The sequence below is a fragment of the Lepisosteus oculatus genome, chromosome 9 (genome assembly GCF_040954835.1).
Source record: "Lepisosteus oculatus isolate fLepOcu1 chromosome 9, fLepOcu1.hap2, whole genome shotgun sequence".
In the NCBI taxonomy this organism is placed as follows: domain Eukaryota; kingdom Metazoa; phylum Chordata; class Actinopteri; order Semionotiformes; family Lepisosteidae; genus Lepisosteus; species Lepisosteus oculatus.
Window position 1 is genome coordinate 36054776 of NC_090704.1, and position 17018 is coordinate 36071793.

The 17018-nt window shown below is 41.2% G+C and overlaps 1 protein-coding gene and 7 non-coding genes across 10 annotated transcripts; 7 read left to right on the forward strand and 1 right to left on the reverse strand.

Annotated features, from left to right (window-relative positions):
• Window positions 1–1344: 1344 nt before the first annotated feature.
• On the reverse strand, window positions 1345–10791 carry galk1 (galactokinase 1). 3 transcript variants are annotated; one of them, XM_006635346.3, is made up of 8 exons: window positions 10306–10791; window positions 7398–7584; window positions 5447–5566; window positions 3971–4106; window positions 3635–3816; window positions 2619–2769; window positions 2329–2491; window positions 1345–1468 (listed from the first exon to the last, which is right to left on the reverse strand). In XM_006635346.3, the coding sequence occupies exons 1-8, from the start codon at window positions 10468–10470 to the stop codon at window positions 1397–1399; spliced, it is 1176 nt and encodes a 391-aa protein (XP_006635409.2). In that variant the 5' UTR covers window positions 10471–10791; the 3' UTR covers window positions 1345–1396. The 3 variants fall into 3 exon arrangements, with proteins under 3 accessions (XP_006635409.2, XP_015211419.2, XP_015211420.2); XM_015355933.2 differs by lacking the exon at window positions 10306–10791 and adding an exon at window positions 9426–9513; XM_015355934.2 differs by lacking the exon at window positions 10306–10791 and adding an exon at window positions 8482–8585.
• Window positions 10792–11245: 454 nt separating this feature from the next.
• Window positions 11246–11318, forward strand: trnaa-agc (transfer RNA alanine (anticodon AGC)). Its single transcript has one exon. It is a non-coding gene; the product is annotated as a tRNA-Ala (tRNA).
• Window positions 11319–12363: 1045 nt separating this feature from the next.
• Window positions 12364–12435, forward strand: trnam-cau (transfer RNA methionine (anticodon CAU)). The gene has a single exon. It is a non-coding gene; the product is annotated as a tRNA-Met (tRNA).
• A 462-nt stretch (window positions 12436–12897) lies between these two features.
• On the forward strand, window positions 12898–12984 carry trnay-gua (transfer RNA tyrosine (anticodon GUA)). Its single transcript is given in 2 exon segments — window positions 12898–12934; window positions 12949–12984. It is a non-coding gene; the product is annotated as a tRNA-Tyr (tRNA).
• Window positions 12985–13679: 695 nt separating this feature from the next.
• trnar-ucg (transfer RNA arginine (anticodon UCG)) lies at window positions 13680–13752 on the forward strand. The gene has a single exon. It is a non-coding gene; the product is annotated as a tRNA-Arg (tRNA).
• A 153-nt stretch (window positions 13753–13905) lies between these two features.
• trnar-ucg (transfer RNA arginine (anticodon UCG)) lies at window positions 13906–13978 on the forward strand. The gene has a single exon. It is a non-coding gene; the product is annotated as a tRNA-Arg (tRNA).
• A 315-nt stretch (window positions 13979–14293) lies between these two features.
• On the forward strand, window positions 14294–14364 carry trnag-gcc (transfer RNA glycine (anticodon GCC)). The gene has a single exon. It is a non-coding gene; the product is annotated as a tRNA-Gly (tRNA).
• Window positions 14365–16812: 2448 nt separating this feature from the next.
• On the forward strand, window positions 16813–16884 carry trnaq-cug (transfer RNA glutamine (anticodon CUG)). The gene has a single exon. It is a non-coding gene; the product is annotated as a tRNA-Gln (tRNA).
• The last annotated feature ends 134 nt before the right edge of the window (window positions 16885–17018 follow it).

Sequence of the window (17018 nt, forward strand, 5' to 3'; positions counted from 1 at the left end):
TTTACTTTAACCACTATTCTCAGAAAAGATGAATCAGCGATCACCTTGATCTCGTTTGACCCTTGTTGGGAGATTATGTATATCCATCTTGCTACGTACTATAATACAACGAGCTGCACACTGCTTCAGCTCCAATCTGTCTCCTCAGAACCCCTTAACATAGGTTTAGTTTAATAAAAGTTTTAAATATTGCTAGTTTAACACCTCATCAATTATTACATTTGCTTTTCATTTATAACCACAAAAAACTAGGACGTGAAATCAGCCATCTTTCTGAGAAGGAATATATGTTAGGATAATACACTGACCTACAGTACGTCAACATCAAAGTCAATATATTGTCACTACAAAAGCAGTAGTAAAATGTAAGAACAAATACAAAATAAGACAGATGACTACTGTTATTACACGTGGGAGTTGTGTCATGCAGTCTTTTGAATATTTTGAATTTAGCTAAGGATTAACACTCAAGCTTTACACTCAAGTTAAAGCTTTTAAAACAAATGATTAAATCAATGATAACTCGGAAAACAATTGTGGCTGGCTCAGAAACAAGGATTAGTCTGCGAACTAAAGAGATTGTTGTTCAGCAATCCAGACTTGTGGTGACGGCAGTACAGAAAGTATTTGCATATAAAACAGCAATTTTAGTTTTTCAAAGTCACTCCACCACCTTTCATGTTTGTTCTCTGGTCTAGTTCACGAAGTGTGTGTGCAGCACTGGCTGGGAAGGGAATTAATTATTCCCAAATCTCAAGTGATCCTTTACATGACACCGAACAAGGGTGGGACAAATTCAACACATCACTGTCACATTGTGCTCACAGGAAGCAATGCAAAATAGTATTAATGGAATGCAAATGTCAAACGGACAAAGTGTACATGCCAAAGCATCTACCCTGACAGTAAACAACATGTTAGAGATGGCAATCTAAGATTATTTATGAACCGCACCACCATACCACGTAGGACTAGGGGCATGAGGCCTGTCAATGTAGCAGAACAGTATTCTCTCCTGATGTCTTGAATGGTTCGTCAGTGGGAGAGTGTCCCTAAAGATGGACACATCAGACCTCATCAAGACACCTTTGACCTTTTAGAGGGGTCTTAATGAAAAGAAGGATGTTTCAAGCCTGTTAGCTTTATATTAGTACTGTACATCTATGGACCACCTGTATTTTAATCATATTTAATACATTGTTTGCCACTGCACTGGGAGTTTGTATCTGTGCTAATAAAAAGAGATCTATTGTCCGTTTTCATGTTCACAATTACTAGAGAAAAATAATATTGTGCCACAGGTAATGGCATTTCAGTGAAGGCAAAAAAGAAATGGTTCCATAATAAAACAAATGCTGATTTATTGCTTTGGCAGCCACAGCAGGGCAGGTTGCATTCACAGGCTCAGGACTCGTGCTCCCTCTGATGGGGTGGTAATGTAGAAGGTCGGTGTTCCAGTGTATCGCTCCTGTAGAAACAAACACAAGGCAAACTCAGTTCCTCTCTTCACCTGTTTGCAGACAGTTACATGTAAAGACACAGTACATAGTCCCTCCTTCAGTTTTCTATCATTTTATATTTATATTCAGAAAAAACTCCATTTATACTCTTACAGTTACTACAAATCCTGGGTGTTATATGAGAGAAAATGCTGTTTGAAGTCCCAATTGTCTACCCTCACAGCAAATACAGCTATTTCTAAACACTACCACTAGTTTTCCTGGAGGACCAACATGCACAGAGTGTTAACACACAAACCTGTACAAAAAAACTCTAATCAAAATTAGATCATTGCTACGGTTTATCCATCCATTCATCTTCTAGCCACTTTATCCAATTCAGGGCTGCCAGGGAGCCAGAGCAATGGGCACAAGGCAGGATACATCCCAGACAGGATGCCAGTCTATCACAGGGCACACACAGACACAAAGTAGCACACACTCACACTAAGGCCAATTGTACCAGCAGCCAATTAACCTACCAGTTTGTCTCTGGACAGTGGGAGGAAACTGGATCACCTAGGGAAAACCCATGCCAACACGGAGAATATACAAACTCCACACAGATAGCACCCCAGGACTGGAACTGATCCCAAACCCAGAACTCCAGCATTGCAAGGCAGCAATGCTAACCACTGCCCTACTACTACACTGCCCTCTTATTTGTTATGTGTACTTAATAAAAGACACTACCTATTTCAGTAAGGGAGAAGAATACTCTCGAGGACCAGACAGGTTGTTTGTGAGTAAAATCTGCTCCTCTGTGAGTTCAGTTCCTATTCTGGTTCCTATCTGTGCTGGATCATGTGCCAGACAGCAGGGTGGGTACCTTTAGGTGCTGTATGACTCTGTCCACAGCCGAAGCCTCCAGCAGGGTGACGGTGCACCCCCCGAACCCCCCGCCCGTCATCCTGCTGCCGTACACCCCCTCCACCTCCATCGCCGCAGAAACCAGCTGGTCCAGCTCGGGGCAGCTGACCTCATACTGGTCCCTGGTGAGAACCGCAAAACACCGCGCAATCACTTCAGCTGTTTCTCCATTCGGGCTCAGTGTGAATCAGACTGTAACCCTTCCTCATCCTGGCTCCCCCCTGTTTTGACCTGTGCCACCCAGCTCACCTGAGAGAATTGTGACTCTCTACCATCAGCCTCCCAAACTCGCGGTACTCCCCCTTCCTCAGCGCTGCCGCCGCCTGGGCGGTGCGCTCGATCTCCTCGATCACGTGGCGTGCCCGCCGGTACGTCTCCCCGTCCAGTCGTCCCTTGGCACCTGCGGGGTGCACCATCCAGGTCAGAGTTCACGGAGCAACCATAGAGCGGAAGGAGCCCATTCTATTGCCAAATCGGTCAAGGGTCACTGATTCCAGCTCTCCTGGCACTCAAACATCCCTATAACAGTGTGCATTTGTCATTGTGAAGAAATCTCACCGGAGTTTATATGGTACCTTTGGAGTCCAAAAAATAATTATTTCCACATTGTGGAAATCAAAATGTTAATCAAAATAATTTTAACTTCTTAAATTTTGTCTTTGTGTTCTATGTTGTACCGCTAGCTGCTTAAATTGCCCTCCCAGGATGAATCAAGTATAGTATTTTGAACTAAATTGAATTTATGGCCAAAAAACGTCTTGCTTATCATCATTACTGTCCAAGTTCTTTTTTTTTTCAAAAGTAAAATAACTCTAATCCAGGACAATGTGATGCCTTATGTTGTCAATTTTAATGGGACCTCATTGTCTTTCACGGTACTATTGGATGAATAATCACAATAATCTGTATTAGTCACAGTTACTGCATTTTCTTTAGTTGATTGGGAATTTCTCATATTTAACATATTATTTTTTTGTATTTAGCCAGTAATATGGTGTCTGCAACCCTGATCCACGAGAATCACTGGCTCTTCTGTTGCGGATTTCCATCTACATTTCAGCTGAATTAATTGGCTTTTAATTAAGTGGCTTCTTGCCTTCATAATGGAGTCACCTTGCTTTGTATTCTTTTCTATAAATCCTTCTATTTTGCTCCAGTTTACAAAGTACACAAGGTTCTGTTCTGGTATTACTGTACCAGGGACAAGTCAAGGCAGTCTGATCAAAAGCACAGCCGGAGTGTGACGTCACTCTCCTCTCACTCACGCTCCAGGTCTGCCAGTGTGGCCTCCCGCAGACTGCTCTTTCCCAGGCCAGCAGCGGCCTCCTCGCACTGCCGCCTGCGGCTGGGGTACTCGCTGCCCGTCAGAGAGTGGCGCACGTTGGAGTTGGCGACGAGGACAACCAGTTTGGGGTCTGTGAGGGGCACAAGAGTGGCCTCTAGGGACCTGGGGAAGAAATAACAGGGCGACTGAAATACTGAGCTCAGGACACACGCAAAAAAAAACAAATAGTGTTACCAAGCCCTGCCCCCACCACACTCAGGTCTCTTTCATGGATCTTGAGCTAAGAAGCACACCCGGGCTGTCCCCTCTCACAGACCTGCAGTCGATTAGGAGCGCATGTCCTTCCCTGCCCAGTACCGAGATAAACTGGTCCATGATGCCACAGGGCATTCCAGCGTGGGTGTGTTCTGCCTTCTGACAGGCCAGCGCCTTTGCAACGTCATCGCCATCATCTGGGGACAGAAGTCACAACATAGCAGACTTCCAGGATCTCTATTTTAAATCCTCACATTTCTAAATATATATATTTTAATGGCCTAATGGACCTGAGCAGTTAGGTCCAGTTAAATATCAACTGGAAATGCTTAGCGACATTAACATCAAGAGAGTTACAAACCCATAAGCAGTACATCATTAACCTTGTGTCCCATTTCTTCTGAAAGAAGCAAAGCTGAGGCTTAAATGGTAAAAACCCTCAGTCCAAGAGCAGGCTGAGCAGCATGATCCAGATGTTAAGAATGTCTACCAAGCACCACACATGTGCGCATTTCAGTGTTGGATGATTTGGATCCTATATGTAAAGCATTTGGGGATAATTTAAATTGGATGAACAGTGTTATGTATGCGCAAGGAATTACTATGCACAACTAATTTCATAATAAATTGGGTGGAGATGTGAGTCAATCCTTACCCAGCTGAATTAAAGGAGAGCTTTGGGAATGGTGGATTATACAAACCCATATGGATAAAGTTGAAATTAGTCAGGAAACTGAGGTAGCACCTTTCCTCCTCGAAAAAATGCCATAGGGTCTTTAATCAAGCATCTCAGAGAGCACGGTGTTCGCCTGTCACCCTACTGGTGCACTGGTTGGAAATTCTGGTCGAGGGGGAAGAGCACCACCTTCTGGTCCACCAACACTACTTGCAGGACCTGGTTTTCCGTGAAGGTCTTCCATCCCAATATTAACCAGACCCAGCCTTGCCTAGCTTCTGGGATCAGGTTATAAGACACTGCTACTCCTAACCAGCACATTGAAATATGTGCAGTTGAAAGTCTCATTGTAAGAATGAATCCCTCCACCACTCAGCATCAATGCAAAGATAACCTGTACCCTGCTGTGCCCCTTTTGCATTTATGTATGGATAAACAGAAATTTAAAATGCATTATATATAATAGAACAGATCCTTTCATTTGGTCATGCTTGACTGTCACATGAAGCATCTTTTATCCATGCACCCATCTTCTAGCTACATCTTCCAACAGAGCCTATCCTGGCAAGCAACAAGCACAAGGCAGAGTAGACCCTGGACAGGGTGCCAGTCCATCAAAAGAGGACACACAGACACACTCACACCAGGGTTGTTTTCACCAAAACACAGTTAACCTGCCTGTGTGTTTTTGGACAGTGGGAGGAAAACGGAGCACATGGAGAAAACCTACACAAACGGGGGAGAACATACAAACTCCACACACATAGCACCCCGGGTCTGTAATAAGCCCAGGTAGCGATGATAATCACAGTGCCTCCATGCCACCTAAACATGCCTTATCTGAGTTGCCAATACCCCTACCTGGGCAGAGCTGCTGGAGGAATGTATAAACAGCGACTTCCAAAGAGGCTGAACTGGAAAGTCCACCCCCCAGTGGCACACTGCTGGCTATCACAGCTCTCAATCCACACAGGGGCCCAGCTGGAGAAAGAAAGAGATGTTGTAATGCCATCCTGACTCTGCTGTAATACAGTCAGGTGCCCTGCTTAATGTGAGAATGGCTCCCTCTTCTGGATGGCTGTGAAGTTAACATTCAATAACATTTGGTGGTTATTTAACCTGACACTGTCTGTTTCTATTAGATTTTATAGGCTATGTATTTATAACCAATCCTGTCTGCAAATACCTGTTAATTATGAACAGAAAGAGCTATACAGATCAAGAGATGCTTTGCAAAACAATAATAAGTTGTTGTCTGCTTTCGCGGGAATTTGTCTCGCATCTAAGCAGCTATGTTTCACACAGACTTACAAACTGTACATATAAACATTACATTAAAAATAAATATAAATGATATTAACCCATACACAGTCATTAAACTCCACTCCTGCAGGAATCCACAGAAGTTACCAGAATCTGTAAGCTTACTCCCCCTACAATCACTCTCAGCCCTTATAATTGCACATACAGTAAGCCTTCATTTTTGCACCTAACCACGAACTGCAGTGTAAGGTTAAAGGGTGGAACAAAATGGTCAAATCAGCAGAATGGGAATATGAAGATAAGTACTCAAGTGGAATTATTCAGTGTTTGTGGCCAGGAATGTAAAACCATGTGTGTATTATTGCCACACTACTCTTACTCAGTTTAGAAAAAAATCTAATTGAGAGATAAAATTTCCTAACAACTTGCTCTATGTTTGACTATGATTTCCCTCCAGGAAGTGAATTCCTGCAAATGACATCTTAAAACTTAAGCAGCAGGGAGTGAGTCAGCCATATCTCTTTTGTAAAGCCTGTTACTTTGAAGAATTGGGTCATACATTTGGAAAGCAGTGAGCTTTCACATGTAGAACAACGAGCCAGATCTCAACCTAAAATTAAAAGGAATGGGGGAAATGAACTAGCTCTTTGGCAGAGTTGGTGTTGGAGAAAGAATACAGTGCATCTGACAGTCATACAACTAGGAATTGTTGTTTTGGCAAAGTGATTCATAATAAATATGGATTTAAAATGTTGACTTTTCTGGCTGTTGTGACTAAAGGGGATCGTCTGTGCGCAGTGTGGAAAGGAAGCAAACAACAAATGTTAATACGTCCACTGTCATGCTGCACAAATCTATTTAATACCACAGTGAACAAATATGTAACAGTGTCAAGTTTGTCTGTCAGTGGAAAACAGTGTAGTTTGTCTGCAGTTGTTCACTTGCTCATCGCAGACTGCAGAACCATTGGGGTCTGTGTTACTTCTCCATCTGCTTTAAGGGTGAACCAGATTATCAAGCAGCTTTATCATAAGATCTCCGAACATGCATATTTTGTTTCTCAATCTACACAAAAAGCTTTCATTTTCATTTTCAAAACAAAAGGGCTCCTATTCCCTGCAACCAACTGCAGCTCTTCCAAAGAAAGTCTTTTGTGTGTTTGGATTCTTGGTGACTTCCTTATCCATTCAGCTAGCCAGTCATTCATGTCTGAGTGAATTTATGCGTGCCTCAGAATATCTGGCCACATCTACTGAACTATACTGTCATTCACGACTCAGATGTGCGTGTGAGTCTGTGTGCACGCAGAAATCACTCTATCCATGCTGTATTTGAGAAAATGTCCACACAAGGGTAGTCACTCCCGAGAACCTGTGAGCCTCCAACATCTTCTCATCAACGTGAACTCACCACAAGGTCTGTGGTAGGTCATTTTTCATTTTGGCACAGCAGAGAATAGGAAATAAAAATAAGAGTCAGTGCAAATCAATGGGACGTCACAAACATGAGTGTGCTGAGCTGTACTGAGCTGCAAATGATAGCCTTTTACCTCTGTAGTGCTGGAAGACTCCCTTGACATAGTTGGCCCATTTGGGCTGTCCAGGGGTCAGGGCATTAGAACTAGATAACTCAAAGTCCACCCGCTGCGGGTCATCGGCCCCCTCAGCTACCGTCACTATGGAAACGCTGCGGTCAGAGGTCTGACTACCCACCATCACGGTTACCAGGGGCAAAGCCTGCAGAAACACACAGAAAACACCATAGTGCTGAGAATCACATTATTGCACATTACTGCTTTCAGATATATCAACAGCTCCTAACCCAGCCTCTTCTGATTCTCACAAGTCATATTTCATTTCTGTATCCGTTGTTCCATGATTATAGTGTCCATATATTACTATAGTAGTTCAGGTGGGTAGCTGCGTCAGCATGTGTAGTCTGTAAAGGAACAAGTAATAGGTTTATTCCATGCTGAAAAGAGAAGAGAGAAAACACAACGTTTCGGCTGTGAAGCCTTCTTCAGGTGACAGCTGAAACGTTGTGTTTTCTCTCTTCTCTTTTCAGCATATATTACTATAAACATTTAAAATTGAGACTGGGAGGCATTTACAGTACCTCCCATATTGTCAAAGCAGATACTCTGGCTTCTTTCAAGAAACAACTGGATGAGAAACTAGGAAAAATTAGCTACTAACTACCAAATGGGGTTAAATTCTTATGTTACCACAATAATTTAATTACACCCAGAGATAATACATGGCATACAAGACGCTATCACTGCACTGGCCCTTATAGCCCAATCCAGAATTATTTAAACCTCATCTAAGAGTAAAGTCAGATAATTCTTTCAGTTTCAGGAAGTTAAGTTTCTCAGCAACTATCAAATTATTCTGTTCTTTAGTATTTAAAGACCAGCCAAAATAAAGCCGCCTGTTTTCATCACTTTAATGAAGACTCCGGCAAATTCTCCTGCTCGCTAATATTCACATTTTTAGGTATTAGTTTAAAGATCTATAGAATTTTACATAAAAAACAAAATTTAAAGCACGAGATGGTAATATAATGATACATAATATATAATAGAATAATACATTTCTATTCATTTTTTAAGTACAAAGCGGTGTTTCCCCTACCTTAAATATACGATTAAAATTGGTCAAATATCATGTATGCATTACAGAAAGCAGCGGAGACAGTTAAATTGCAAAGAAATGTATTTATTTCGAAGAGTACGTGACATTGTGAATCAAAAAAAGACGTTAAAAAATAAGCCGATGTAGTTATTTTGAAAATAAGTAAAGCATTTTACAAATAGATTCTCATTGACAGTAAACAAGCCGATCCACCTGGCGCTGCTAGCTTGAACAGCTCTCAGAGCCGTGATTGGCTAAACCCCCGAACAGCTCGGGCCGCGATTGGTTGAAGAGTGAGAATCGATACTCTGATTGGGTAAAGCGTCACAGCGGAAGTTCCGAGAAAATGTAGATACACAGGTGATGGATGTTCTTCTTGGTCCACATACTGTAGCCCCGGTTAACACTATTTGCTGTATGAGCACGCTGGAAATTCACTAACACATCCATTGGTTTCAAATTACTAATCAATCTAAGAGAACTCGCACTGAGGTCAAAACTGAAAAGCAGAAAAAGAATGTTATGGTGCCATCGGTCATATCGCGATATGACAAAAATTGCCCTGCCCCATGAAAGGCCCTATATCGCAATATACCAAAAACCTGGCACACCCATGTCGCGACATGAAACCCGTATATCACGATATGACATACCCCGACGAAATGCCCCTCCCCCATGTCGCAACATGGAGCCCGCATATCTCGATATGACAAACGCACCCGCGGCAATGTCGTGACATGAAGTCCACATATCGCGATGACATACCCCAGCAAAAATACCCCGCCCCATGTCGCGACATGAAGGGCCCTATATCGCGATATACCGAAAACCTGTCATACCCATGTCGCGACATGAAACCCATATATCGCGATATGACATACCCCTGACTAAATGCCCCGCCCCCATGTCGCGACATGGAGCCCGCATATCGTGATATGACTTACCCCGACGAAATGCCCCGCTCCCATGTCAAGACATGGAGTCCATATGTTGCGATAGGACCCTGACTGGATATGCTGACCCCATGTCCTGACACAAACTCCATATATACGTCCTATCTGGGTATATCATATTCTGATATGATACCTTTGTTGCGACAGCAGTGCCAGAATGGCATGGAAGCAACGCACCAGTCGTGATATACACTGCCGTGATATACATGAGATATACATGGGGTCTCTATCATGACATGCTGTGGAGGTCTTGTCGTGATGGTATCCCACAGTTACGCGTTTTGCAACAGCCTGTCACGGTAGGGAAAGAAAAGCAAAACGTGCCTTGGAAAATAAAAACCATAGATCTTATAATCATGGTGATGTTACATACATTACAACCACAGTTTTATGTCATAGATGGTTAACTTGTTGGCATGCGTCATGTCTTAGTATCATTCACATCTATGGAGACTCATATGTTTATGGAAATTGATTGTCTTTAATCTATTAAATTCTTAATCTAGACAAAAACATAGCGCTAGATAGCTCTGACGACAACGATAGCAAAATAGACTACGGTTACGCATGCACCGCCCAACAATATTTACATAATTTTCTTATTGGTCACAACAGATACAGCGAGCCAATAGCAAATCACATAAGATAAAAAAAATCAAACACGTAACATTAAAAAAGCAAATCATGTAACGCAAACAAGGGGAAACAAATCTTAAATTACTTTGGACTGATTGGGTAGGCCTAGCATCAATCCCACCCAGGACCACCCCTGGTTACGCTCCTGATTTATTTTACCTTGCAATTTACATGTCATATCTGTAGTTGTCACAGCGCCCAGGTTCACTACCGTAGAGAAATGTGTCTCTCTTACCATCGGCAGCACAAATCCCTGGTTGTAATCCGTGTGCTCGCCAATAAGATTGACCCTCCCGGGTGCGCATGCTGCCACAGTCGGCTCCTGACCCCCAAACGTCTCTCGGTACACCCGACGAGCTTCGTCCAAGACAGTGGACACTCCTGAAACTTCACCGGCCATCGCTGACTCTACTGCTCCCGGCCACCGACTCCGTGTCTGGGCTCCGTGTCAATCTCTGCCGTGCCGCCGCAGAGCTCGGAGTCTTCAGACTTTAAACTGGGCGTTTTACATGAATCTTTGAAAAGGAGATGTTTCGCTTTATTAATTATAAAACGTGCCCAAGTCTCTAACGACAGCACCTGACTCTTTTGCTTGGTTCCTGGTTTCCAACTTTTCACGCCCACCTCCAGTGAGCCGCAGATTTCATTGGCCGCGGAGGGGAGAGTCACTGTTTAGCAAGGACCTCGCTTTGAGAGGTCTGCTTCAAAAAACTAGCGTCGGCTCTGCGGTACTGTGTACATACCGATAGGGAGAAAAAACAGGCAGATGCTTTATGTCAAAAATTTGCCTTCACATGCGTGGATTTAATTGTTACGCACGGAAAACTCTCGTTGGGTAACTCGCATGTTATCGTTGTAACGTTATGCTACAAATTGACTCCACTTAATACTCTAATACAACGTGTAAACCTTCCCAGTTTTGAGTTTCACCTCGGCGTTTTCTCTCAGTATAAAAGCCGTGAACGGGGGCTACTACCATTTCACTTAAGTTAAAGTTAACTATATGCATTTAACTCTTCTGCCGTTTTGCTCAATTATTTCAGAACATCGCACACATTTAAATCGAGTTCCGTGAAAAGAATTAGTATATTGGCATTAGTGTCTTGAACTGAAATATTTTGTCGCCACTTTAGAAAGACCTGGATGACTGAAAGCGATCAACGGTTTTTCTCGTCGGGGAATTAGCTCAAATGGTAGAGCGCTCGCTTAGCATGCGAGAGGTAGCGGGATCGATGCCCGCATTCTCCAAAGAAACTTTTATTTGTCACTATTCTTATGACCAATTCTTTATTGGACCATTTCCTTTGGTTCACTTGGAGGGTTTTTCGGTAATGTTCTAAGGATATACTGTATTTAACTGGTGAACATTCAAGGCAAAGCTGTTGCTTTTTATTGATATTTCAGCTGGTTAATACACATTTATCTTTACAAATGCGTCAATACCAACTGTAAAAATACAATTATCGAAACGCACAACAACCTAGTTTTGCATTATGTACACTATTATTGCAATTCCAGCTTCCTTTACGACAGTTCCCTTGAAGACTTGAGAGTCTGTTCAATCTTGGTAGCCTTGGCCAATCAATGCCCGCATTTCTACCAGGAATTATCCAATTACAGGGTCGGTTCTCATTCTTAATAAGTTTCGCCCAATCAAATGTCAGTCTCCTACCGAAAGGCAGGCAGTGATTGGGCGAAAACTATCATGAATTAGACCAGGCATAGTAATTGGACAATGATAAGAATAAAACATTTTGACGAGAAACGGTATAATACTAAACACTTTAATCAAATATACTGTCAATTATTAAGATTTTAAACCCTAAACACTTGAGGAAATGTAATGTTTCGGGAAGAGATTAACGTAAATAAAGGTTTATTTTTAATTGGTAACAGATGTTTCCAGATCTTGGGATGTGGGATGTTAAACCACCACCAATCAGCCAAAAGACAAATCAGCAGTCCCTGAATTCAGTGAAACAGCAGACTTGTTAAAAAATACCACCTACAGATTTAGATTGATCTCTACAACACCTGAGAAGCTGAGTCAATAATCCTGCTAAACTGTTATTTTAAAAATAAATAAAATTAGAGACCTGACGTATTTTAAAGTGGACAAAAAAGGATAGATACTACATTCGCAATTCCTGGCATTTCAAAGTTGAAAAACCACGTAATTGATTAACTAGCTCACGATTGGCTAAACTCCCGGCCTAAAATTTAGTAGGCTGCGATTGGGCGAGACTTATAATGAATGAGACCAGACACGGTAATTGGACCATTTACTTGTCGTAGCAGAGTGGCGCAGCGGAAGCGTGCTGGGCCCATAACCCAGAGGTCGATGGATCGAAACCATCCTCTGCTAAAGTTTTTGTTGCAGTTTTAAATATGGTGAATTTCAATGAAAACAATCACAGGCTTTATCTCTCTTGGATCTGACAAGCAGTTCATTTTAATTTGTGCAAGGGCTGTTTGATGTTTGCATCAAACGTACCGGACACTGCACTAGACTGTTGTCCATTCAAATGTTTCTTGTAGTGTGGTCGTATTGGTGCTGTGGAAAAACGTAATTACTTTTCTCTGCACATCGTTTTATGTTATTTCAAAATATAATGCAAGAAACTTTTTATTAAAAAAATGCCATATTTTACCTGATCACATTAAAAACCAAACAAGGACGAAGTTTTCCACTCACCTGTGTTTCAAGTCCGATTACTGTACTGAAATAAACACCATGCTCCACTAGAGAAACACAAATTACACAATTGTGTGTTTGGGCCGGATGTGGTTGTTTTTGTGGCAGCTGTGTAGCGGCACTTCTCAGTCGCCTTCGATAGCTCAGTTGGTAGAGCGGAGGACTGTAGCGGATATATCAGGCATCCTTAGGTCGCTGGTTCGAATCCGGCTCGAAGGAGGGATTTCTTTTAATAAACGGAAGAATAATCTCTCGAATCTTCCCACGTCAATTTATACCTTACGTTTAAGCTTTTGGAGCTTGATTTCGTACTGTATATAATCGAATCTTTTGAAAGTCATAAAAATTCCTGTCATATATATTGCAAAAGTACTCATGCATACATATGTATGTTACATTATAACCTAAATTATCTTTTATTATTAATGATAATGTTGGACACAGTTTAAAAGCGTGCGATTCTTACTATAAATTGAGCATTAAGTTTTTTTCGCTTCTCACAAATAATTTTCAAAACTTGATATCAAGCATATGCTACGGGGGACATTATCTTCTTACTAGCTAGAAATCTTTGTTATCACACGTATATCTAGGGGATTGTTTCTGTCCACCTCCTTTAATTGGGGATGTTTCTGAATAAACTGAGCACTTTCAGACGTCAAGACACGCTAGTCTAAACACGACCGGTGAAAAATGACGCAAATAAATCAAAGAGACATGCTAACATTCTAAACCACAAACACATCATATTAATTTCTTTACTCTCCGCCATCATCGTTACATCGCTAACGATGTAACATGTTTCCCGCACTCAATGACACATGACGAATTGATTCAACAGTGACACTATGAATTGAACGCAGTTTCCGGAGGCTGAACACTCATGAATGCTTACACGCATGTGACGTTTACATGACCGCGTGGCCTAATGGATAAGGCGTCTGACTTCGGATCAGAAGATTGAGGGTTCGAGTCCCTTCGTGGTCGGTTTTAGCTGCTGATAGCAAATATACAGCATTAGTCTTTTTTTAAAAATAAATTGACTTTAAATCGGGCATTTAATCCCAAAGTGGGTAAAAATACATTCATGCCTTTCTCAGTATAGTGTATACTCAGTATACACAATCATCAGTATCGGGTGACCGCGTGGCCTAATGGATAAGGCGTCTGACTTCGGATCAGAAGATTGAGGGTTCGAGTCCCTTCGTGGTCGGTTTCATCTCTGAACATAGAGATCAAGGTTTTGGTTGTGGCCAAAACAATTATTTTTAAAGTTCTGTTTTCAAATATTCCATTTAAGTCCATCCTGCAAGCCCATGCCATGAAGCTTAGCTCCTTAGCTCATTGTGTCTTCCTATGTTGCATACATACTGCAGTGGTATCCAAACATGGCTGGTTTAGGCTGTTTTAGTCCATGCCGCTAAGTTAACTTTAAATGACATTGAACAGTGCATTCCTTGATGATTTAGTATGTGATATGGCTTGGGTTACAGATTAGATGACATTATGTAGAAAAAACTTCATACAGGCATTGGTGGTTCAGTGGTAGAATTCTCGCCTGCCACGCGGGAGGCCCGGGTTCGATTCCCGGCCAATGCAGGTTTCTTTTACTCGTCCTTGGTACATTCAGACGAGCAAAGTTCATTGTGCCGAAGTTACATACATACAGAAGCGGTGTGCAAAGTTGTCTGGTTCAGACAGTTTCAGTCCATGCCACTAACCTTACTTTAGATCACTTTAAACTGTGCATTCATTGCTAAATTACAGGAAGGCTTGGGTAGCAGATCTGACTGAGTTATTTGGGAGCACTGTTGTGTGGGGAAAAAAATTTCAGTGTGACCCAGGTTCAATGTTCAGCCAATGCAGGTCTCTTTTATACCTCCTTGGTACATTCAGACATGCAAAGTTCATTGAGCCTTCCTATGTTGCAGATGTACAGAAGCAGTGTGTGAACAGGGCTGGTTTAGCAAGTTTCAGTCCAGGCTGTTAAGCTTACTTTGAACAGTGCATTCATTGCTTATTTACAGGAAGGTTTGGATTACAGATGTGGTCAAGTTATTTGGCAAAGTTCTTGTGCATGCTTTGGTTTTTCAGTGGTAGAATTCCCGAGGCCCGGATTAATGCTCTCTCGCTAGAAAGTCCCATAATTCACGAACTTGAAGAGGCTCCTCAAGTTAACGTAGATTTTCAGCTGAACCAGTTGGGTTAATTCTAAGGAAGAATGGCAAGTTCCAAAGTTAAAATTAAATAAGCTATTTTGTATTCTGTCCCTTCAAAAAGAAGTTTGAGTGAGAACGCGAGAGGCGTAGCATCAGGCGATCACGACTACATAAAAAATATCACAGGAATGACCACCAATAATGAGATAGAAAGGCAAAAGATAATTAATATGCCAACTAAAGTTTGTCAGCGAAAAAAATCAAAGGTAGCAGGAATGACAGGCACTACTAATTTGGCAATTTTGGAAACAATACAAAATCTTAGAAAAAGTTTCAATTCTGAGGATAATAAGAATCCTAAATTTACAAGATCAAATGAAACAACACACAGCGATGGTGGTTACACTGTCCAAATCTCTTGAATTCATTTCTGCAGAACTGGAAGATCGTGAATTGAAAATCTCAGATCTAGAGAAATTACTTAATCTACTCCCAATAAAAACAGGTTTTAAAAAAATGTGCTCGGAACAGGAGAGATACAAATGCAGATGGGGTCTTCGGCTAAAAGGACTGAATGAGGAAAACCCTGAAAACGACAAGTCAATTCGGTATGTGTGTCTGCAAAGAGCTGGGCATACGGTTTTATGAGGACTTAACTAAAGCAGACAGAGAAGCCAGAGCTGAACTCTGGCCACAGGTGGAGCAGACGAGGAAGAAAGGTGAGAGGGCCTACTTCCGCGACAGCCCTGTGGCTTATATCAATGTTTCAGTAAAAGAATAATGTCAAACAATCTGTTTATTATCGGAAATTAATATAACTGTGGATGTTAAAAAAAGAGCCAGGGACACTTTATTCTACTACCTTGCTATATTAAGTGAAAAGTGTCTTTGTTCTTTATTGTTCAACATTTCTTTGTTCTTCGTTCTAATGGAAACTCAGTTATCGTTAATGCTAAATGCTATCTTTAGTGTTCATGTGTCCTGATGAATGCCTTGAGGTCCGCCCAAACATGACTCTCCCCACAAAACAATAGTAAATGATTTTGCTGCCAGCTTAGGAGTTGGCCATATTTGGAGGAAAATGCACCCATGTAGTAAAATATACACTTGTTTTAAACTAAATGCTACGCTTAAATCAAGACTTGATTATTGGCTTGTCTCTGATCCTGTGTTTCAATTTGTATCTTGAACAGAAATTTCTGCAGCCCCCCTCACGGACCATGCAGCAATTTCTCTAACTCTGAAAGCAAATAATGGAAACCACTCCAAGAAATATTGGAAATTTAATAACGACTTGCTAAATAATGATACATTTTCTAAGCATATAAAATCAATGTTTATAATAAAACGGATGTAGGTACACCTACTGGAAAATGGGAATATTCACATTTTTAAATGAGAGAATTCTCAATAAAATATACCAAACAATTATACCAAACAATTTTAAGACCTTCTAATTAAATACATTAATACATACTGTACTAAACCTTGCTTAAATGAATTTTAGAAGTCAAATCTAAGTAAATGTCTCAATGAATTGAATGATATATTAGAAAAGCAAGAGGGGTCTATATGAGATCAAGAGCGAAATGGAAATGGAAAAACACACACTATTTCTTCAAATTAGAACGCGACAGGCTAATAACAAAGAATTGATCACATAATTGGTCTCAAATAATTGATCATAGATGGAGAAAGTGCAGCTGATCATAGACAAATTTCTGTAGAAGTATATACATTATTTATAGAATTATAGAAATCGGAGTTCTCAGAAAAATTACATTTTTATCCTCGGAATTTGTTACGATGTAGGTTAGTAAGCTTCGTAGTTTACGTAAAAAGCATAGTCTCATTGTATATCAAAGGGGAAGAGGGAACGTCATCTTGTGGTTCCATGGTGTAATGGTTAGCACTCTGGACTCTGAATCCAGCGATCCGAGTTCAAATCTCGGTGGAACCTGTGTGCTTTTTATTTTTTACAACATCCTTGTTTCATCTACAGATTGGTGGACATGTGTTTAGATACTATTTTAAAGTTATAAGAGCATGTTTTATGTAAAAGAAACAACTCCATTCAGGTTTCGATATTAACTT

Bases quoted from the DNA above. Each gene is read 5' to 3' on its own strand.
- galk1 (XM_006635346.3), bottom strand. From the start codon at position 10,470: ATGGCCGGTGAAGTTTCAGGAGTGTCCACTGTCTTGGACGAAGCTCGT. The intron at 4,107-5,446 runs GTAGGGGTATTG...TTCTGTCCCCAG, and splicing joins CCTCCAGCAGCTCTGCCCAG to ATGATGGCGATGACGTTGCA. The intron at 1,469-2,328 runs GTACCCACCCTG...TTGTTTCTACAG, and splicing joins GAGTCATACAGCACCTAAAG to GAGCGATACACTGGAACACC.